Here is an 18,902-nt window from a genome sequence, read left to right on the forward strand (position 1 = left end):
CGGTTCTGTGTGACGTCATGACGTCACAATGCAATGATGTCATTTGAACACGCAGGGTTTTAAAAAGCTGTGCGTGACTGTTTGAGTAAACTTTTACTACGTCTGGTCATTTTCTCATTCTTCATTTCACACCGCAACACAGTTGCTACATAACTTTATATTCAGAATCTTTAATAAAGCAAGAGATAAATCTATTTTAATGCACATCCTGGAGTTTAATTTTTTTACTCACTCATTCCAATTATAAGCATTGCTGGAAGCATCAAAATTTAATCAAAAAAGGATGAAGAACTACACAATATTTTGAAATCATAAATGCAAATATCAAAAGAAAAATCATAACTTACCTTCTGCAGATCTTTTCTTCATATTCTGACGTCTGGTCCAGGTAGTAGCCAATGCTGCAGCTTGACACACATCTCCATTCCTCCAGGTAATAACCTACAATACATTGTGTACAGGAATCTTGTCGCGGTCCTGCAACACACGACACACAAGATTATAGCTTGTGAATCTGAAACTAGAAACTCCAAGACATTTATTTAAAAGTCTTCCATCTATATGTTCAGTTACTGAAATACTTAAATGCAGTCATCAGCCTCAGAGGCATACATAAAATATTTCTGTAGAAACAAGCTATCAGAGACTGATATATATTCCTATTGTTTTTACATTCCCAATCTTGCCTTGTAATTAGCCAACTGTTGTTGTGATTTAAACTACAGTAAAACTATATCAACAACTAGGTTATCAAAGCGCAAAAATGGAATTTAACAAAAAGTGAACAATTTTATTTAATGTATGCAAATATTTGATTATATATTGTTTATCCTCGATCTTGATTTATACATTTACTTGAGAGGTGCTTGAACATTTCAGCATTTCTTTTAAGACAAACACATGACTCAAATATGCATTGAACTGGCCACAAAACAAATTCTGGTTGTTGATGGGAAATCAATGTGAAAATTAGTAAATTTTGAACATTTTTGAGCTGATTTAATTGCATCTTCACAATTATCTGTGGGATGACTGTTAACATGCCATTAGATAATGAGTAACTACATTTCATACTTCAGTAATCCCCTGGGAATAACATAAACATAGCATCAGTACAAATTAGGTGGAGAACGTAGTACTTAGTTTTCTCATTCATGTTGGTATCAGCACTCTACTTCCTGGACTGCAGTGTTTCACTGTGACTGGAGTTTCTCATCGCCTTCCATTACAAAAGTGGTCTTTGAATAAGTACAATTGGTGGATATCTACTCAAAATCCCCTAGCTTGGGACCTAAAACTTTGCGCATGAGCACTCGAACCAGTTTTCTTCAATGCCATGGTAAAATTAAACTGCGCAAAGTTATTCACTTTTCAAACTTGTCGACATTGGGCCTCCTTCACTATGATGCTACATAAATTTGATGGTCAGAAAAATGGATTCAGAAGGGAAAACAATAGTTTTAAGGACATTAATTGTGATTCAAATATCTGTGTTCTCTTCCTGCTGGAAGCTGTTTTCCGAGAGCTGCATCCACAGTCTCTGATAGCTTGTTTCCACATGGAATAAGAATTAGGTGTAAGGTTAAAGGTTTCACAAGATTTATTTCTACTTTTAACTTCAATGATTTCCATGCTGTGAACTCTCATCCATAAAATGCTGAAGTAACCTGTACACAGCAGCCTGGGGACCCATCAGAAGGATTTGATTAAGCACATTAAATTGTAAACTGGAACACATCCACATTTGACAGGAATCAACTCTGAGCCCCTAGTTGATAATCCAAACCTAATTGTTGAGGATGTGTAAAAATAACATTCAACCTGCCAAACAGATGGAACACCATTTATGAGTTTAAATCAGATTTTCACTACTCTTTTTTTGAGACAGGTTCAGATGGAACAAATTGAAAACAGAAAACTTCCTAATTGTCTTCATAGTTCCACAAACCATCCTCTCCATCTCACCCTTTGGGAATAATGCAGTTTTCTAATAGTCAGTATGCTGGAGCAGAGGGAAATTCTGTTCTTCAGTTCCTTCTTGGGTGGTGAGTGGATAAAGTCGACAAGCTCATCGTGAGTGCATGAAGAAGAACCAAAGTAGTCATTGATGTAATAGAAGAAGAGTTGAGGAGTCTTGTCTGTGTAGATGATTGTTCCATGTAGCCAACAAAAATGCAGGCATAGCTGGGGCTCGTGGCTTCTCCTTTGACTTGGAGAAAGTGGGAGAAGTTATTGAGGGAGAGGGCAAGTCCTCCAAGCTGGATGAGGGTGGTTGTTGAGAAAGAAACAAAGGGCTTTGAGGCCTTCAGTATGAGTGATGGAGGTGCATAGTGATCGAATGTCATGGTGCACTGTCAAAATTCACACATTGACAGTTCTGCCTTTGGAACAAGGATGTGAACAACCATCTTATTGTTTGAATTCATGACTTTATATACCTCTAATGTCACCCCTTAGCCTCAAATTAAGGGAGAAACAGGCCCATCTTATCCAGCCTTTCCTTCTAATTCAACATTTCCAATCTTGGCCACATTCTCGTGAATCTTTTCTGAACTCTTTACAGCATAATGGCAGATTTTCTGTGGCTGTAATCACTGGATCTGTGCACAATATTCCAAGGATAAAGCCATTGTGAGTTCTCCAATACTATTTAATGACTTATGTTACGAGCCCAGAGGACCCACAAACCCAGCAGCAATAGATATTCACCAAGACAAATGGTTACTTAAACATTGTTTTTAATTATCTTTAAACATGAAAATAGAATCAATTTTTATCTTATTACTATTGACTTACTTAACCTCCTTCTAAGTCTAAGCGCACGTGTGTGTAAGTTCAGAAAAGTTCTTTGGTTCACAGTCCAATCTCACTTCTCACTCCTCCAAGTTCACTGGTTGCAGGCAATCCTTATGCTGTGCACAAAATTTAACATTTATAAAGTTCACCAGGCTTTGGTGCTTGAAAGGCAAATGGTTACCACTCAGGAAGGTGCTTGTCAGTTTTCAGAGAGAGATTGGTTGTTCCTTTTTAATCAGCCACTTCAGTGTCTTGCTGACGAAACCTGCCTCTTCAGGGTTCTCCAGATGATAACGTCTTTCTTTCAGGTCACCAAAGTGTTCTTTTTATTTCCCCTTACTCCAGATGAAACATCAGACAGCCAGTCTTCTCCTCTTGCATGAACCACAAAGGCTTTTAAAAATTGGATTTCCATAAGTTTGCCAGTTTATCCTGTTCCAGTCCCAGCTCCTTTTGCTGGTTGTAACATTGTACAAGTGGTGTGTGTGTGTGTGTGTGTGTGTGTGTGTGTGTGTGTGTGTGTGTGTGTGTGTGTGTGTGTGTGTGTGTGTGTGTGTGTGTGTGTGAGAGAGAAAGCCTGTTTGTCTCTCCCTGCTTGCAAAACCACATGACCCTCTTAGAACAGCAAGTTCTCCTTCAGAGAAGTCTCTTGAGCACTCTTCAAAGCTCTTGCAAAAGCTTTGAGACCCCCAATATGTCTATCATGGGGAAGAGCTCCAGTATTTTAAATAAGATCTGTTTTAAAGTGTTTGTATGTGACCTAGTCTAACAAACCTTTCCCAATATATCTCTCAAAAACATATCTATATACTCTGTCACACTTACCATTTACTGTTTAAGACCTGTCCTGGATTAAATTTGCAAAATACAATACCTTGCACGTGTCAGAGTTAAATTACATCTGCTATTCCTTTGCCAACTTTCCCAGATGATCTGGTTCCTGTTGTAATTCAAGAAAATGCTTTCACTGCCCACTGTGCTACCAATTTTGGTGGACAAACTTAGTAATCACATTACTGACACTGTCACCCAAATAGGTAATATGGATGACAAACAACAGTAGACCCATCACTGATCTCTAAGGCACACTACTGCCCACAGGTCTTCAAAACAAATCAACAACTCTCCACTTCCACTCTCCAATTCCTTCTGTTAAACCAATTTTTTTTATCCAATTGGCCAGCCAATCCTGGATAATATGTGATCGAATCTTCCATGCTGGACCCTATTAAGTCGATGTAGACAATAAATCTCAACTCTTCAAAAGGAGTCAACTGCCTGTGGTCTGAGATCAAAGCATATAGAAATTCATATGGAGTCGCCATCTTCATAGGCACAACCCCAAGATCAAAGAAGCTTTGTGTTCTCTTTGGTTCGGTGTATTCTGCAGTGACTGACGACACTGATGACGGAAGCAGACTTCTGGAAATGTGGTAGGATGTGCCTGACAGGATACAGGAGTAGGTAACTTATGGGGTAATATGTACTTCCTTTCTTTCACCATGAACTTCTGAGATTCTGGGGCATGCACTTGGGATGTTCATTGCCATCTCAAATAATTCCTCTATACTTTGTGCAGTGATGAACCAGGGATTGCTAAAAGTCAGTGGAGATGATACACTTCTTCATCCTTGAATCTTTTCAAGCCACAGCCAGCTTCATCACATTGAAGACATGGATGTGAGGTTTTGTCCCAAGAAGGCAGTAATGTCATAAAGGGCCCCCACCATACTGGTCACTTCTTACTGCTACCTTCAAGTAGAAGGTACAGAAGCCTGAAGACCAGCAGCTCCCAGTTTGAGAACAGTTTCTTTCCAATGGCTATCAGCTCTTGAACCTCCCCTTGTTACACGAATCAGGGACAGCTCTGACACCACAAGAGAACTGACTACACTATTGTGACAACTTTTTTTGTTACACTAGGAAACTTTATCTAGTTTTAATTTAATGTGTACTATTGTAATTTAAAAAAAAATGAAATACCTTCCTGGCAGTAGCAAGAATTTTGTAAACTCATTATCATTTTCCTTTCCTTTGTTTGCCTGGTAATCACTACCTTCTCTCAGCAGCTGTTTATATGCCCATTATTTACAATTGAATGCAAGACTGCATTCATTCATATTATGTAGTTGAGGTTTTCCAATATTTCTGTTTGATACCATTGATCACTTAGTTCAGACAGTAGAATGGTGCTTTTGCAGTTTAGCATTGTACAGTCATGTAATGTGGTGGTTTCACAAGGTGAACACTACATTTTTGGGTGCTTTATTTGTACTCCTTGAAAGCATTCCATTTTGACCTTTGAGAGAATGAAAAAGTAGTATTTATGAAGCACATTTCATGATCCTGCAACATTCAGAAATGCTTTGAAGCCAGTGAAATTCCAGCAATGTTTCGGCACCATCATAGTGTTGAGAAAGCCACAGCCAACCTGCACACAAAACTCCATAAATCTATTTTTTTTTAATATATAAATGTGACATTAGTTGAGGAATAAATATTGGCCAGGACTGCAGGGAAAATCACTAATCCTCCTTGAACTTGTGTCTAGTGATCTTCAACACGAGAAAACATATGTTCATGACTTTCATGTCTGAACTAAAAGCAACTCTATTGTGCAGAATGACTTCAATACTGAACGGAAGACTTGGATTTTTGTGTTACAATCTCACCAAGGACTGGAACACAAACTTCTAACAGACATGCATAAATACCAACAGTCAATTCAAGGCTAACCAGAAGGTTATTGTTGTACACATGCAAAATACAAACCCTAAACAAGGTGAGCAAGGAATGAGAACAGTTAAAGAATTGGTTAAGGCAATAGATTACCTCCAAAACAGTTTTAAGACAATAAGACAGAAAATTTACACATTTGGCATTTATCTAGCCTAAAAGAATCTAAGACAGTGAAACATCATTGTGCAAAATAATCCAGTTTAGTTCTGGAGTAATTCCAGGGAAGAGTAGGAAATAAAGAGCTAAGGATTAAATAAATATTAGCCAGGTAAAGAGCAAGAAAGGAGAAGCAAAATGACAGAGTGAGGAGTTACAAAGGGGAGATGAAATTATTTGATTGACTGGTGAATACCGTAAATATTCGTGTATAATGCAAACCCCATTTTCGAAGGGAAAAAGGGGGAAAAATTTGACCCTCCATGTATAATACGACCCCCCCTCCCCCGCCTGAGTCGCGCTGGCTTCTCTCCGCCCGCTTGGCCACCCAATTCGCGATGTCATCTCTCATGACCCCCCCACCTCCCCTCACCTGCCTGAGTGGCGTTGGTGTCTCTCCAACCCTAGTTGCAGAAATATTTTTTAAATTTTACTCCAGTTTAAAATGCGACCCACCTATTTTTGAGGGTAAAATTTTTTCACATTATACTCAAATATTTACGGTACTCCTGCAGCTTTCAGATAGTGCTTGGCAAAATAATTGTAAAAGGGCACAAAAATAACATTTTGCATCCAATACAAGATCAAGGTCATTCTGGCACAATGCAAAATATTCACTTGACATAAGGTGGTACAGTTTATGTAACGGTTTGTGTGACACCATTACTGCACCAACAACACAGGTTCAAACCCAAAGGTGTCTCGAAGGAATTTGTACATTTTCTCTGTAGATTTCCTCCAGGTGCTCCGGTATCCTCCCACCCTTCAAAGCTTATGCAGAGGGGCTGGGGGAGGGGGTGCTGTAGGTTAATTGGTGTATTTGGGGTCTGGAAGGGCTTGTTATCATGCAGTACATCTACATTTTAAAATTTAAGAATATAAATGAAGACAATACAATGGCTTCAGCATCTGAACACAAATGACTAGTCCATTTGGATCATGAAACACAATAATTATGTACCTAAGAAACCAATCATTCTGACATTCCATGTTCCTTCAAAAAAAAAGCAGAACATGCATTGTTTTTGAATATTTTATTTTCATTTTTCGAAACCTCATCTAGAACATTATTATATTTTTAAAATTACAGAGTCTCATATGATTACCCAAATCTCACCTTAATTGTCCAAAATAGAAGGGGTGTTTGAACTTCACGAATTCAATGCTATTAACCTAAATATATTATTTAAACCTTTTTGGGGAAGTTAATTATATCCTTAAGCCAGTATGATTCAAATAAAGTTGGCATATTTTTAATAAACTTTTTTTAAAGATTATAAGTTACCTTTTCCAGGGGTACACAACTTTGCATTTCCATATTCCAGTGAGTATTGGGTGGGGGGGAAGGGGGAAGAGAGAGAGAGAGTGAGGCTTCCATGTAACACCTATATATCTCCTGGCTACTGCTAGTGCAATCCTCACGAACTGCATTTGATAGTTTTGTGCCATTAACCATAAGATTGCTCAATAAATACAGTCTGGTTACAAGCAGAACATATTTGGATACATGAGGCGGCAAATTTACCTGCACAAGCTGCGCAAGGCAACGGACACCTCACACAGTCTTTGCTCTGTGAATCAAAGTAAGTTCCAGTTTCACAGTTTAAGACGCATTTCGATCCCTGCAACCTGACAGAGAGAAGGAAGACAAGTTACTCTATACTGACACCTGCAGTAAAAAAAAAACAAGTATTTAAGAGCCGAGAAAGAAAACCAGACAAGGTTATCGAACTGGAGAGTGCCTCCATTCCCAGGAAGAATGGATGTGGTAAAGGTAAAAATGGGTGAAACTGAATAGTTTTTATTCAATGTTTATTATTGAAATAGAGAACAGGAGTGAGGTAGCAGGAAGAAAAAAATCCTGAACACTGTGTAGCAAGTAGAGGTTTGGAAATCTTCAGTGAAATGCTTGCTTCTGCCTGTTGAAAGTGAAATCACTCTGTTTGTGACAATAATTATAGACATCTGAACTACGTGGAAATAAGAAACAAAAATAGCTCAACTTTAAAAATCTAGACCACATGGCTTCTTCATTTCCTCATGCATGAATTTTGATTTTATTGGGCAGCCAATTTGGGAAAGTTTAATGCAGTGGTTCTCAACCTTTCTTTCCACTCACATACCACTTTAAAAAATCCATATGCCATCAGTGCTCTGTGATTAGTAAGGGGTTGTTTAAGGTGGTATATGAGTGGGAAGGGAAGAATTTCAGTAACCCAATTGTTACTGAAATATTTTGCTTGACAAAAATAGCCATTTGGCCCATTTTCTTTGGAGTTATGAAACCATGCACATAACGAGTCAATTAGGTATGATTAAAAGTGGTTTTCAACCTTTTTCTTTCCACCTTTCAACCACTTTAAGCAATCCCTTACTAATCAAAGAGCACCAAGGGCATAGAGAATACTTAAAGTGGTATGTGAGTGGAAAGAAAAAGGTTGAGAAACACTGGTTTATTGTCTCTTTCCTTCATAATCTCTTACAGCAGTCTGTGGAATTAAACCTCATCTGTCAAAAGTCTCAGTGAACTGTAAGCTTACCACCTGAAGTCCTAACTGCACCAATCTGAAAAGGCTTTTATAAATTTGCATTTTTAATCAAAAACACTGCGTGTATTCTTAGATTTAAAAACTAACAAGAAATAAATACCTTTATACATACCAAAGTGGACAACAAGACCATAATCGAAGAGCTGGTTGAATATCAACATAATAAAGATAAATTTCTGAAAAAATAAACTTGGACTAATTGTGTTAATATTACATTCATTTGGAGATTTTTAAACTTATTCAAGACAACACAAAGGTATTTTAAATGGACTTGAAGACTGTAATTTAAAGGGTAGAAGGTAGAATAAAGTTCGAGAGCTCTTTTCCAACAGCACAGACATGATGGCCCGAATCACCCCCTTCTGCGTTGCACCTTTTCGATGATTCTCTGAGACACAATGTTGCTCAGCTCTCTGCCACTCCATTTTTTTGTTTGTTAAAGGAATGATGGATGCTCTTACCTCCAGCCTGGCCTGCAGCTTGTACAATGGTGGAATACACTGCATTTCCTGCAGTTTTCATTACATCTTCTGCACATATTTTCACCTAAGGGGAAAAAAAAATTACCAATAATGTTGTTACGAAACTAATAAAATCTTATTCGTGCTAATAAATGAACAGCAATGGAAAATTCACCGGACAATGGTAAAAATTAAAATATTAGTTTTTTATTAAACTATTAATAACATAACATTTCTTACTTATCTTAAATCCCACAATGCGCAAGTGTGTGTGTGTGCGCGCGCGCGCGCGTGCGCACACAAGATTACTTTCAAACCATTGCAGTTTTAAGCTTTTTTGAATATTTTATTTACATTTTTTAAACCCAAGTATGCAATCAACAAGAACAAAAGAAAATATTTCAAATACAGAAGAGTTAGTGATCTATGATACATGGTAACTATAATCACTCAGCTCACCCCCCCTCCCAAGAATGGAATAGAGAGAATTAGTAAAGAAAGAAGAAATCCCAAGGGGAAAAAAAAAGAAAAGAAAGACAAAGAAGAAAAAAAAGAGGTATTGTCGGGGATTTGTTATCTACTTCACAGGCTTCTAATTTCCATGACTTACCAAGATCATGAGGGACATTGACATAGGTCTTGAGAATGAGGGGGAGGGGCACAGCTAAAGATTTTCATCCACATTTTGTAAATATGCCTGCCATATTTTTAAAAACATACCGCACTTATTTCTGGGAATACAACTATGCATTTCTGCATTCCAGCGAGCTATATCTAGATGGGAATCAGACTTCCAAGTACCACTATACATTTCCTGGCCACTATCAATGCGATCTTGACAAATTCTGTTTGATATTTGGACAGCCTCATTTTAGGTATTACACCCACAATATTCCCAAGTTAAAAACAATTCTGGGTTTTGTGGAAATTTAATTCCTATTGTGACAGATTATTCTGTATTTTATATTGTATATAAATGTGTTTTAAAGGAGATAAGTGCGGCAGGTTTTTTTTAAATGTAGGTCAAATACAAACATTTCAGAACAGATCTCATTTAAAATACTGGAGCTCTGCTCGAGCAGACAGTTCGGCTCCGAATACCTTTGCAAGAGCTTTGGGCAGTCCCTACAGAGACTTCACAAATGGATTGTTGTTTTAAAAAGCAACAAATGAAAGAACTCAGAGGATTAGGTTTGGAGCGGCAGGTTGTCTGAGTGCAGTTTGCTGTTCTAAGAGGGTCAGTGAACTTGGAGGAGTGAGAATTGAGATTGGACTGTGAATCAAAGAACTTTTCTGATCTCACACATATCACATACACGTGCGCTTAGCATGAGAAGGGGGTTAAATTAGGTTTGGTAAGTTAATGGTAATAAGTTAGAGTTTGATCCTGTTTTTATGTTTAAAAGATAATTAAAAGGAACTTTTGTTCCATTTGTCTTGGTGAATATCTATTGTTGCTGGGTTTTGGGGTCCTCTGGGCCCGTAATACTATAATTTACTCCAGAAAATTCCCTACCCAGAAGGGCCTCACCTTGGGACATAATCAGGTTGAATGCAAGAGGTTCCTTTTTTTGCCATATCTAAAAACATCGACCTGAAATATCTGGTTTCAATTTATTTATTTTGACAACGTGATATATAACTGGTGAAAAACATTATATGGCACCAGTCTGTATCTTACATTAATTGTATTTGTCATACTGTCCCAACATAAATCCAACCAGATTTGTTCACCAGTTCTTATATTTGAGTCTGATTCCCATCTCTGTCTAGAATTATCTAGGGGCTCCCGTTAGAAGAGATACATCACTGAAATAAATTTCTGTGTGCTTTCCTTTTGAATCAGATTCTCAATATCACTGTATTTTGGAAGAATGATTGTTGGTCCCAATTTGTCCCTTAAATAAGCTGTTAACTGAATATAGCAGTAATTGTATTATTAACAATAATACAATTAACAATTGTATTAACAATACCATACATAGTTATTAATTTTTACAATACCATACATAGTTATTAATTTTTACCCTGCTCATAACAGTCCTCGATATACCCGACTCCCTTCCAGGTCCAGGTATCCAAAATTTTATTGTTAAAAGATATGAACCTATTCTGAATCAGGGGTGCTTTTGGAGATAATCCTCCCCCCATCCCACCCCATTAGTCCTGATTTGATCATTTATTTTGTACCAAATATTAATTATATGTTTTAATGAGGCGGCTTCTTTCTTTTTTTTTGAAAAATTATTTAAAAGTTTTCCATAGCCAGATACAGAATACATAGTAATAAGAAATCAATAAAAAAATCTATTACATGTTGATATAAACCTCAACCCCCCCCCTTAAATAAACCAATAGCATAGAAAAGAAGGAGAAATAAAGAAATAGCATAGAAAAAATAGATAAAAAGAAGTAAGAAAAAAGAATAGAAACCTGGCTGCCCAGGGGACCCAGTCACCACATGGCATCAATCATTTAATTCAGCGAAAGGAGGTTAAGAGGGTCAAAGGTGAAGAAAGAGATTTATAAATTAATTTCCTCAATTTGTCGATACAGCCACCAAATTGTCAAAAAATACATCATACTTGTTTCTCAAATTGTAAGTAATCTTCTGCTCCATACCAAGGTTGCTTTCTGATTTCGATGTTACTGCTATATATTTTCTTGCTACCACTGAAGCAATCTTTAAAAACTCTTTTGGATATATAGACATTTTCAATTTGGGCCTTATCCCTTCAATATTACCTAATAAAAATAATATTGGATTTTATGGAAATTTGATTCCTGTAACTGGTTCTAAATAACTCACCAAATTTGACCAAAATATTTTCACTATGGGCCAAGACCAAGTTGAATGTAAGAAAGTACCTATCTCCTGACTACATCTAAAACATTGATCTAATAAATCTGGTTTCAATATACTTAACTTTTGTGGTGTAAGCTATAATTGGTGTAAATAATTATATTGAACTACTCTATATTTAACATTTATAGTATTTATCATTCTATCTAGACACAGATCTGACCAATTTGATTAATCAACATTAGTATTTAGATCTGTTTCCCACTGTTGTTTGGACCTATATATCACCTGTTTAAGAGTCCCTTCCTCAATAATGCATACATAACTGAAATAAATTTCTTAATGTATCTACTATGTATCAACATTTTATACATCACCACATTTCAGTAACAGAACTGTAGGAACTAGTTCATCTCTTACATAAGACAGCATTTAATAATAATGAAAAAAGTGTATCATTTTATATCCAATATTTATTTTTTAGTTGTTCAAATGACATTAAAAATTCCCTCCTTCATAACAACCTTCTACATATCTAACACCTTTCAGAGACCAAATATTTAAAAATTAATTAACCATTGAAAATGGAAAAAGTTGATTTTGAACCAAAGGCATTTTAGGTAGGGGGCACTCCTCATTCCAATTTCATTATTTACCTGATACCATATACTAATCAAATGTTTCAACAAGCATACTTCCCTCACCCAGATAATCATTTCAATTCCCATTTATATATAAATACTTCTGATTTCCTCTCTCCTATCTTATCAATTTCAATTTTAAACCTGGTCGGTTTTTCTTCCTCATCTAAAAAATATAGATCAAAAAAATCTCATTTGAGCTGCTCTTCAATATTTTTTGAATTTTGGAAATTTCCTAACTCAAATTTCCATGTCAATTTACTCAAAGAAATTCTTGTCATCTTACCATTCCAAATAAAACATTTATTTATTTGATTAATTATTGTTAAAACTTTTCTGGTATCATTATTAGTAATGATTGAAATAGATATTGTACTTTAGGAAATATATTCATTTTAACATAGTTGTTTTCAAACTGCCGCGCTAAACCCACATTCCACCTTAAGCAACCCCTATGCCATAAGTGCTCTGTGATTAGCAAAGATGACTTAAGGTGGTATGTGAGTGAAAAGAAAGTTTGTAAACCACTGTTGTAATCATACCTTATTGGCATGTTATGTGCAGAGTTTTGTAATTCCTAAGGAAATGGGCCAATTACAATTTTCCTCAAGCAAAATATTTCAGTAAGTACCACCTTAAGCAATCCCTTAGTAATCACAGAGCACTTAAGGCATAGGGATTGCATACAGAGATGTTACAGGCCCAGAAGACCCCAAAACCCAGCAGCAATAGATATTCACCAAGACAAACGGTTACATAAGCAAAGGTTATTTTTAATTTTCTTTAAACATAAAAACAGATCAATCTTTAACTTATTACCATTAATTTAACTAAACCCCCTTCGAATTCTAAACGTACATATAAGTAATGTGTATAAGTTCAGAAAAGTTCTTTGATTCGCAGTCCAATCATGCATCTCACTCCTCCAAGTTCATCAGTATCAGGCAATTCTTATATTGTGCACAGAATTCAACATTTATGAATTTTCACCAAGCTCTGATGCTTAAAGTTATTTGGTTACCACTCAGGAAGGTTCTTGTTGGTTTCAGAGAGAGATTTGTTGATCGTTGGACACACACAAACTGATTTACTTCCATCAGTCATTTCAGTGTCTTGCAGAAGAAACTTGCCCCATCAGGGTTTTCCAAATGATAACCTCTTCTTCCAGGTTACCACAGAGTTCCACTTGCATTCCTTATTTCAGGTGAAATAATCTCGCCAGCCATTTCCTCTTGTCTGGACCACAAGGGTTTTTAACTGGCTGAACTCAGAACCAGTTTTAAAAATGGGGTTTAAACAAGCACCAGTTTTCTCTCTCTCTCTCTCTCTCTCTATCTATCTTTCCTTCTCTCAGAAAAAACTCTGCTTGCATAATGCCTTGACCTTCTTAAAACAGCAAACTGCAACCGGATAGTTGGCACTAGACCCAATCTTCTGAGCCAGTTCATCTGTTGCTTTCAAAACAATAATCCATTACAATAATCCAGCATGTCCAATTAACACCTACTTGAGGTTGGGTACTTCTATTTGCATCTCCTTGTGAAAACCTCTAGCAGTTTCTATTGTCCCTACAAAAGCCTGGGCCTGGGAGTGTCTGGTTTGAGCAAAGCTCTTGCATTTTAAATGAGATCTGTTTTGTGAAGTATTTGTGTTTATTTGTGACCTACACTACCCCCACAATCTGTCTCCTTCAAAAGCATGCAATATAAAATATATCCATCAGATGGAATGTGAGTTTAGTTTGAAAACCACTGTTTTAACACAATAAACCCTACCCAATAATGTTATTGGCTGTAATTTCCACTTATTCAAATTGTCACCAATTTTCTTAAGGTACACAATTCAATTTATATAGATTCTCTAACTTATGGTCCACTCATATCCCTAAATATTTTATTCCATTCACCGGCCATTTAAATTGAGTTATCTTGGTGACACTGAGTGAAATCCCCTAAAGTAAGGGGCATAATTTCACTCTCATCCAAATTTACTTTGTAACCAGATAATTTACCACATTCCTCAAATCCTGAATGTAATTTATGTAACAAACCCATTGGTTCCATCAAATAAATCAAAACATCAGCAAATAAATTAATTTTATATTCTTCTTGATTAACCTTAAATCCTTTAAAGTCCAGATCAATTGATCAGTTCTGCAAGAGATTCAATCTCTATGATAATTAAACCAGGTGATGAACGGCATCCTTGCCTACTGGATCTAGTTAATGAAAACAGAGTCAAGGCTTGCCCATTTGTAACAACTTTACCTTATGACTATTATATAAAGTTTTAACCCAATTTATATATATCTGTCTGTAGAGCGCGTCGAAAGAATCAAAGGCTTGTTGATCCAAACCAAGGCTTTTATTAACTAGAAGACTGGAGCGTATCACATGTAGGTCGACCAGTCCAGAATGACCTGGTTTGGCTAGGAGCAACACTTTAAGACCTGCCAGTAGGTGTGTCTACGCTCTTAGCCAATCACAATCATCCTACACTACAATCTGTACATATACACATTGGTGATAGAATCTGTACCATCACATTCACCCCTTCTTTGAGAACTGACCCCAGGGTGGATGGAGGACCGTTAAAAAAAAAAGAAACAAATGGGCCCGGTGGAGGTTAGGGGCTGTACTGGTCAGGGGGCTTGACCATCTGGCATAACCGCCGTGGTGCCAGGATTGGGGTTGATGGGAGTCATGTTGCCGGCATGCTCGGGTGCGGCCACTGCTTCATTCAATTCCTCACCGGTGTTGACAGTCTGGCCTGAGCTGGTGAGGTGGTCTTGGTCCCTCTGTTCGAGCACATGTCCTGGGGGAGAAGGATTTGGAGGAGGTTGGGTTGGAAGCACTGCTGGGCCTGATCCAGCTTGGTCTAGGTCCCTTAATGAGACTGTGTCCTCCTGCCCATCTGGGTACTCAATGTAGGCATAATGCGGGTTCGCATGGAGCAGAGTCACTCGGTCAACCAAGGGGTCGTTCTTAGAGTACCGGATGTGGTGGACCGGCCCGGGAACCGTGAGCCACACCGGTATGGTTGTTCCCGATTTGGATTTCCTCGGGAAAGAGAACATCATTTCATGGGGGGTGGCATTGGTCGTGGTGCATAGGAGGGAGGGGATGGAGTGTAGGGCACTAGTGAGCACGTCCTGCCAGCGAGAAGTGGGGAGACCTTTGGACCTGAGGGCAAGCGTAATCGCTTTCCTGATGGTGGCATTCTTTCTTTTGACCTGCCCATTACCACGTGGGTTATAGTTGGTGGACCTGCTTGAAGCAATACCACGATCCAGAAGGTACTACCGCAGCTCCGCACTCATAAACGAGGACCCCCTGTCTCTGTGGATGTAATTGGGGTACTGGAAGATGGCGAAGATGCTGTGCAGGGCCTCTGACTGAGGAGGTGGTCTTGTCCAAGCAGGGCACAGTGAACGGGAAGTGGGAGTACTCATCGATGGCTGTAAGGAACCGTAGGTATTTCGGTTGGTCGACGGTAGGGGCCCCTTGAAGTCCACTGTGAGACGCTCAAAGGGGCAGGTGGCTTTGATGACGTGGGTGTTTTCCGGACGGAAGAAGTGGGGCTTGCACTCAGCGCACACTGGGCAGGCTTGGGTCATGGAGCGAATCTCCTCGATTGTGTAGTGCAGGTTGCGAGCTTTGACAAAGTGCGCGAACCTAGTGACCCCTGGATGACAGAGCTCCTCGTGGAGTCTCTGCAGCCTGTCCAGTTGTATGTTGGCGCAAGTCCCCCTGGAGAGCACATCTGACAGGTCGTTAAGTTTACCAGGCCAATACAGAATGTCATAATTAAGGGTGGAGAATTTGATTCTCCATCTGGCGATTTTGTCATTCTTGATCTTGCCTCGCTGGGCATTGCTAAACATGAAGGAGACCGCGCGTTGATCGGTCAGCAGTGTAAAGCGCCTTCTAGTGAGGAAGTGTCTCCAATGATGTACTGCTTCGACTATGGCCTGGGCCTCCTTCTCGACAGAGGAGTGTCGGCTCTCAGGACCCTGGAGGGTTCTGGAGAAGAAGGCTGCTGGTCGGCCGCCCTGGTTCAAAGTGGCTGCTAGTGCAAAGTTGGACGCATCGCTCTTGACTTGGAGCGGGATGGACTCATCAATGACGTACAGCGTTGCAGCGGCGATGTCCGATTTGATGTGGTCGAAGGCTGCTCTGGCTTCAGTTGACAGGGGGAAGGAGGTGGTCTTGATGAGTGGCCTTGCTTTGTCGGCATAGTGTGGAATCCATTGGGCATAGTAGGAGAAGCTCAGGCAGCGTCTGAGTGCCTTCTGGGTGTGGTTGGGGGGGGGGGGGAGGCAAGACCATGAGGAGACGCATGCGGTCTGCGTCTGGCATTACTACTCCGTTCTCCACCACGCAACCTAGAATTGTGAGCCGAGTGGTCCGTAAGACACACTTGTCAAAATTGTAGGTCAAGTGCAGCTGAATTGCAGTCTGAAAAAATTTCTCACGGTTGGCATCATGATCCTCCATGTCATAGCTGCAGATGGTGACATTGTCCAGATACGGGAAAGTAGCAGTCAGCCCGTTCTGGTCCACTGGTCCACCATCCAGTCCATTTCCCACTGGAAAGCCACAACACCATTCGTGACCCCAAAAGGTACCCTGAGGAATTGATACAGGCGCCCATTCACTTTGAAGGCCATGAAAGATCGGTCTTCTAGGCAGATCGGGAGCTGGTGATATGCCAAATGTAAGTCTATGGTAGAGAACATGTGGTATTGGGCAATGATTCTCCACATCCGTGATCTGTGGGAGGGGGTACACATCCAGAAACGTGAAACGGTTGATTGGCTGTAGTCAACCACCATCCGCGGCTTCTCCCCGTTTTTAACAACCACCACCTGCGCCCTTAAGTGACTTGAGCTAGGTTTGATAATTCCCTCGTCCAACCGTCTGCGCACCTCGCTTGTGATGAATTTCCTGTCTTCATAACTATATTGCCGGCTTTTGCTAGCCACAGGCTTCCAGCCAGGAGTGAGGTTTGCGAAGAGCACTGGCGGAGCAACTCGGAGAGTGGAGAGGCTACAGGTGAGGCCCCAGGGTGCGGGGGTGGGTGGTTCGGGCTGCCGCTGGCAGGAAACTTCCAGGGTGGAGTGGTTACAGACAGAGTATGGAACGTGAGGCCCCACAAAGTGCAGGGAAATGGTTTGAAAATGGCACTGAAAATCCAGTCCCAGCAGAGAAGGGGTGCACAATTGGGGAAGGACTAATAGTTTGAAGTCTGTGAACGTGATGCCTTGGACTTTCAGGGTCACCATACAATACCCCTTTACCCCAGTCGAGTATAATCTAGTCGCCAATGAAATCCTCTGGGCAGTGGGGAGGATAGCCAATCTGCAGCGGTGGCCCAGGTCTGGGCGGATAAAACTGTCAGTTGACCCCGAGTCAAATAAGCAATTGGTACGGTGTCCATGCACTTTAATCAGTTTCATTGCTTTTGTGAGGGGATGGGGGTAGTTCTGGTCGAAGGTTACTGATGCAGTGACTTTTAATGGGGACAGTGGAGTCCTACATGATGACGTCATGCAACAGTCGGGCCAGAGCAGTCAGCGTCGAGGAGTTGGTGCTACTGCTTGCAGCCTGCTGGGGGTGTCGGCCAGCCAACTGGGGGGTCGCTGCTTCCTGTCGGCAGTGGGGCAGTCAGTCGGGCAGTTGTTGGTAGTGGGTACCAGGTAGGTAGCATCGGTCATGGTGGAGTGTCCCTGGTCGATAGCATCAGTAGCAACAGTGGGTATTGGGTCAGTAGCGTCAGTCGCGGCGGCTGGTACCTGGTCGGCTGCCTCGGTGGTGGCAAGTCCCCGGTCGGCAGCATCGGTGGGTGTGGCATTTCCTGGGTCGGCAATGGCAGGCTCAGCGGTGATGGCGGCAGCGGCCAGTGAAGTCGGGGCTGGGGCCTGGTTGGACATTGCTTCATGAGGGACCGTGAAACAGGCCAATGTCAGTACAGCGAGGGTGGGTTGTACTTTCCGCGCTCGTGATGTCAGGCACTGCCACGCAGTGGAACCCTTGCTCTCATTGGACGAGAGCTCTGAGGAAGAAATATTTGAGTGGGAGTGTGGCGCTTGGGCTTCACACGAGGCACTGTGTTTGACGGTGGCCATTTTGGAGTGGCAGACTACAGCAAAATGGCCATATTTAAAGCACTTCTGGCGCCTGGATTTTCTCGCCGGGCACTTGGACCTGCTGTATTTACCCGCCCCCCCCCCCCCCCCCACCACTGCAGAAATAACACTTCGGAGTCGCATCGGGCAGCGTAGCTGCAGCTGACAGGCCGTCTGTATGCCGGAGGGTAGCAAGGTTGAGTGAGGACATCCTACTCACATCAGAGCGTGGGGTCCAGCCCTGAGAGTACATGTCCATACTTAAGACCGCAGCCTCCATTGTCTCTCCGATCTGGATCATGTCCTCTTAGGTTTTCTCCCCCAAGCTCTAGTAGGCGCTGCCTCACCTCATTCGATCGGATCCCGGCCATGTAAGCATCCCGAATGAGATCGTCTGTGGTCTCCGCTGTAGTTCGGTCTGTGCAGGCACAGTCTCTGCCCATTGCCCTTAGTGCTTGAATATAAGCTCTACAGCACTCACCAGGCTGTTGCCTCCTTGTCGCTAGTTTGTACCGAGCATAGACCCTGTTCACCGGTCGCTTGTAGAGCCCTTTCAGCACCTTCATGGCTCCAGCATAAGTGGTCGCGTCCTGGATGCTCTGGTAGACTCTCAGGGACACCATAGTCATC

General features: G+C 40.6%; 1 protein-coding gene across 8 annotated transcripts in view; it reads right to left on the reverse strand.

Moving 5' to 3' along the window:
* pcsk5b (proprotein convertase subtilisin/kexin type 5b) overlaps nucleotides 1-18,902 on the reverse strand; it is a 430,761-nt gene that overhangs the window by 163,689 nt on the left and 248,170 nt on the right. For all 8 annotated transcript variants that reach the window (XM_069930561.1, XM_069930563.1, XM_069930567.1 and 5 more), the window contains 3 exons: nucleotides 8,702-8,786; nucleotides 7,217-7,320; nucleotides 348-477 (listed from right to left, as the gene is read on the reverse strand). In XM_069930561.1, the coding sequence (XP_069786662.1) occupies nucleotides 348-477; nucleotides 7,217-7,320; nucleotides 8,702-8,786 (319 nt within the window). The remainder of the gene's footprint in view (nucleotides 1-347; nucleotides 478-7,216; nucleotides 7,321-8,701; nucleotides 8,787-18,902) is intronic.

Source organism: Narcine bancroftii, chromosome 1 (assembly GCF_036971445.1).
Source record: "Narcine bancroftii isolate sNarBan1 chromosome 1, sNarBan1.hap1, whole genome shotgun sequence".
NCBI lineage: Eukaryota > Metazoa > Chordata > Chondrichthyes > Torpediniformes > Narcinidae > Narcine > Narcine bancroftii.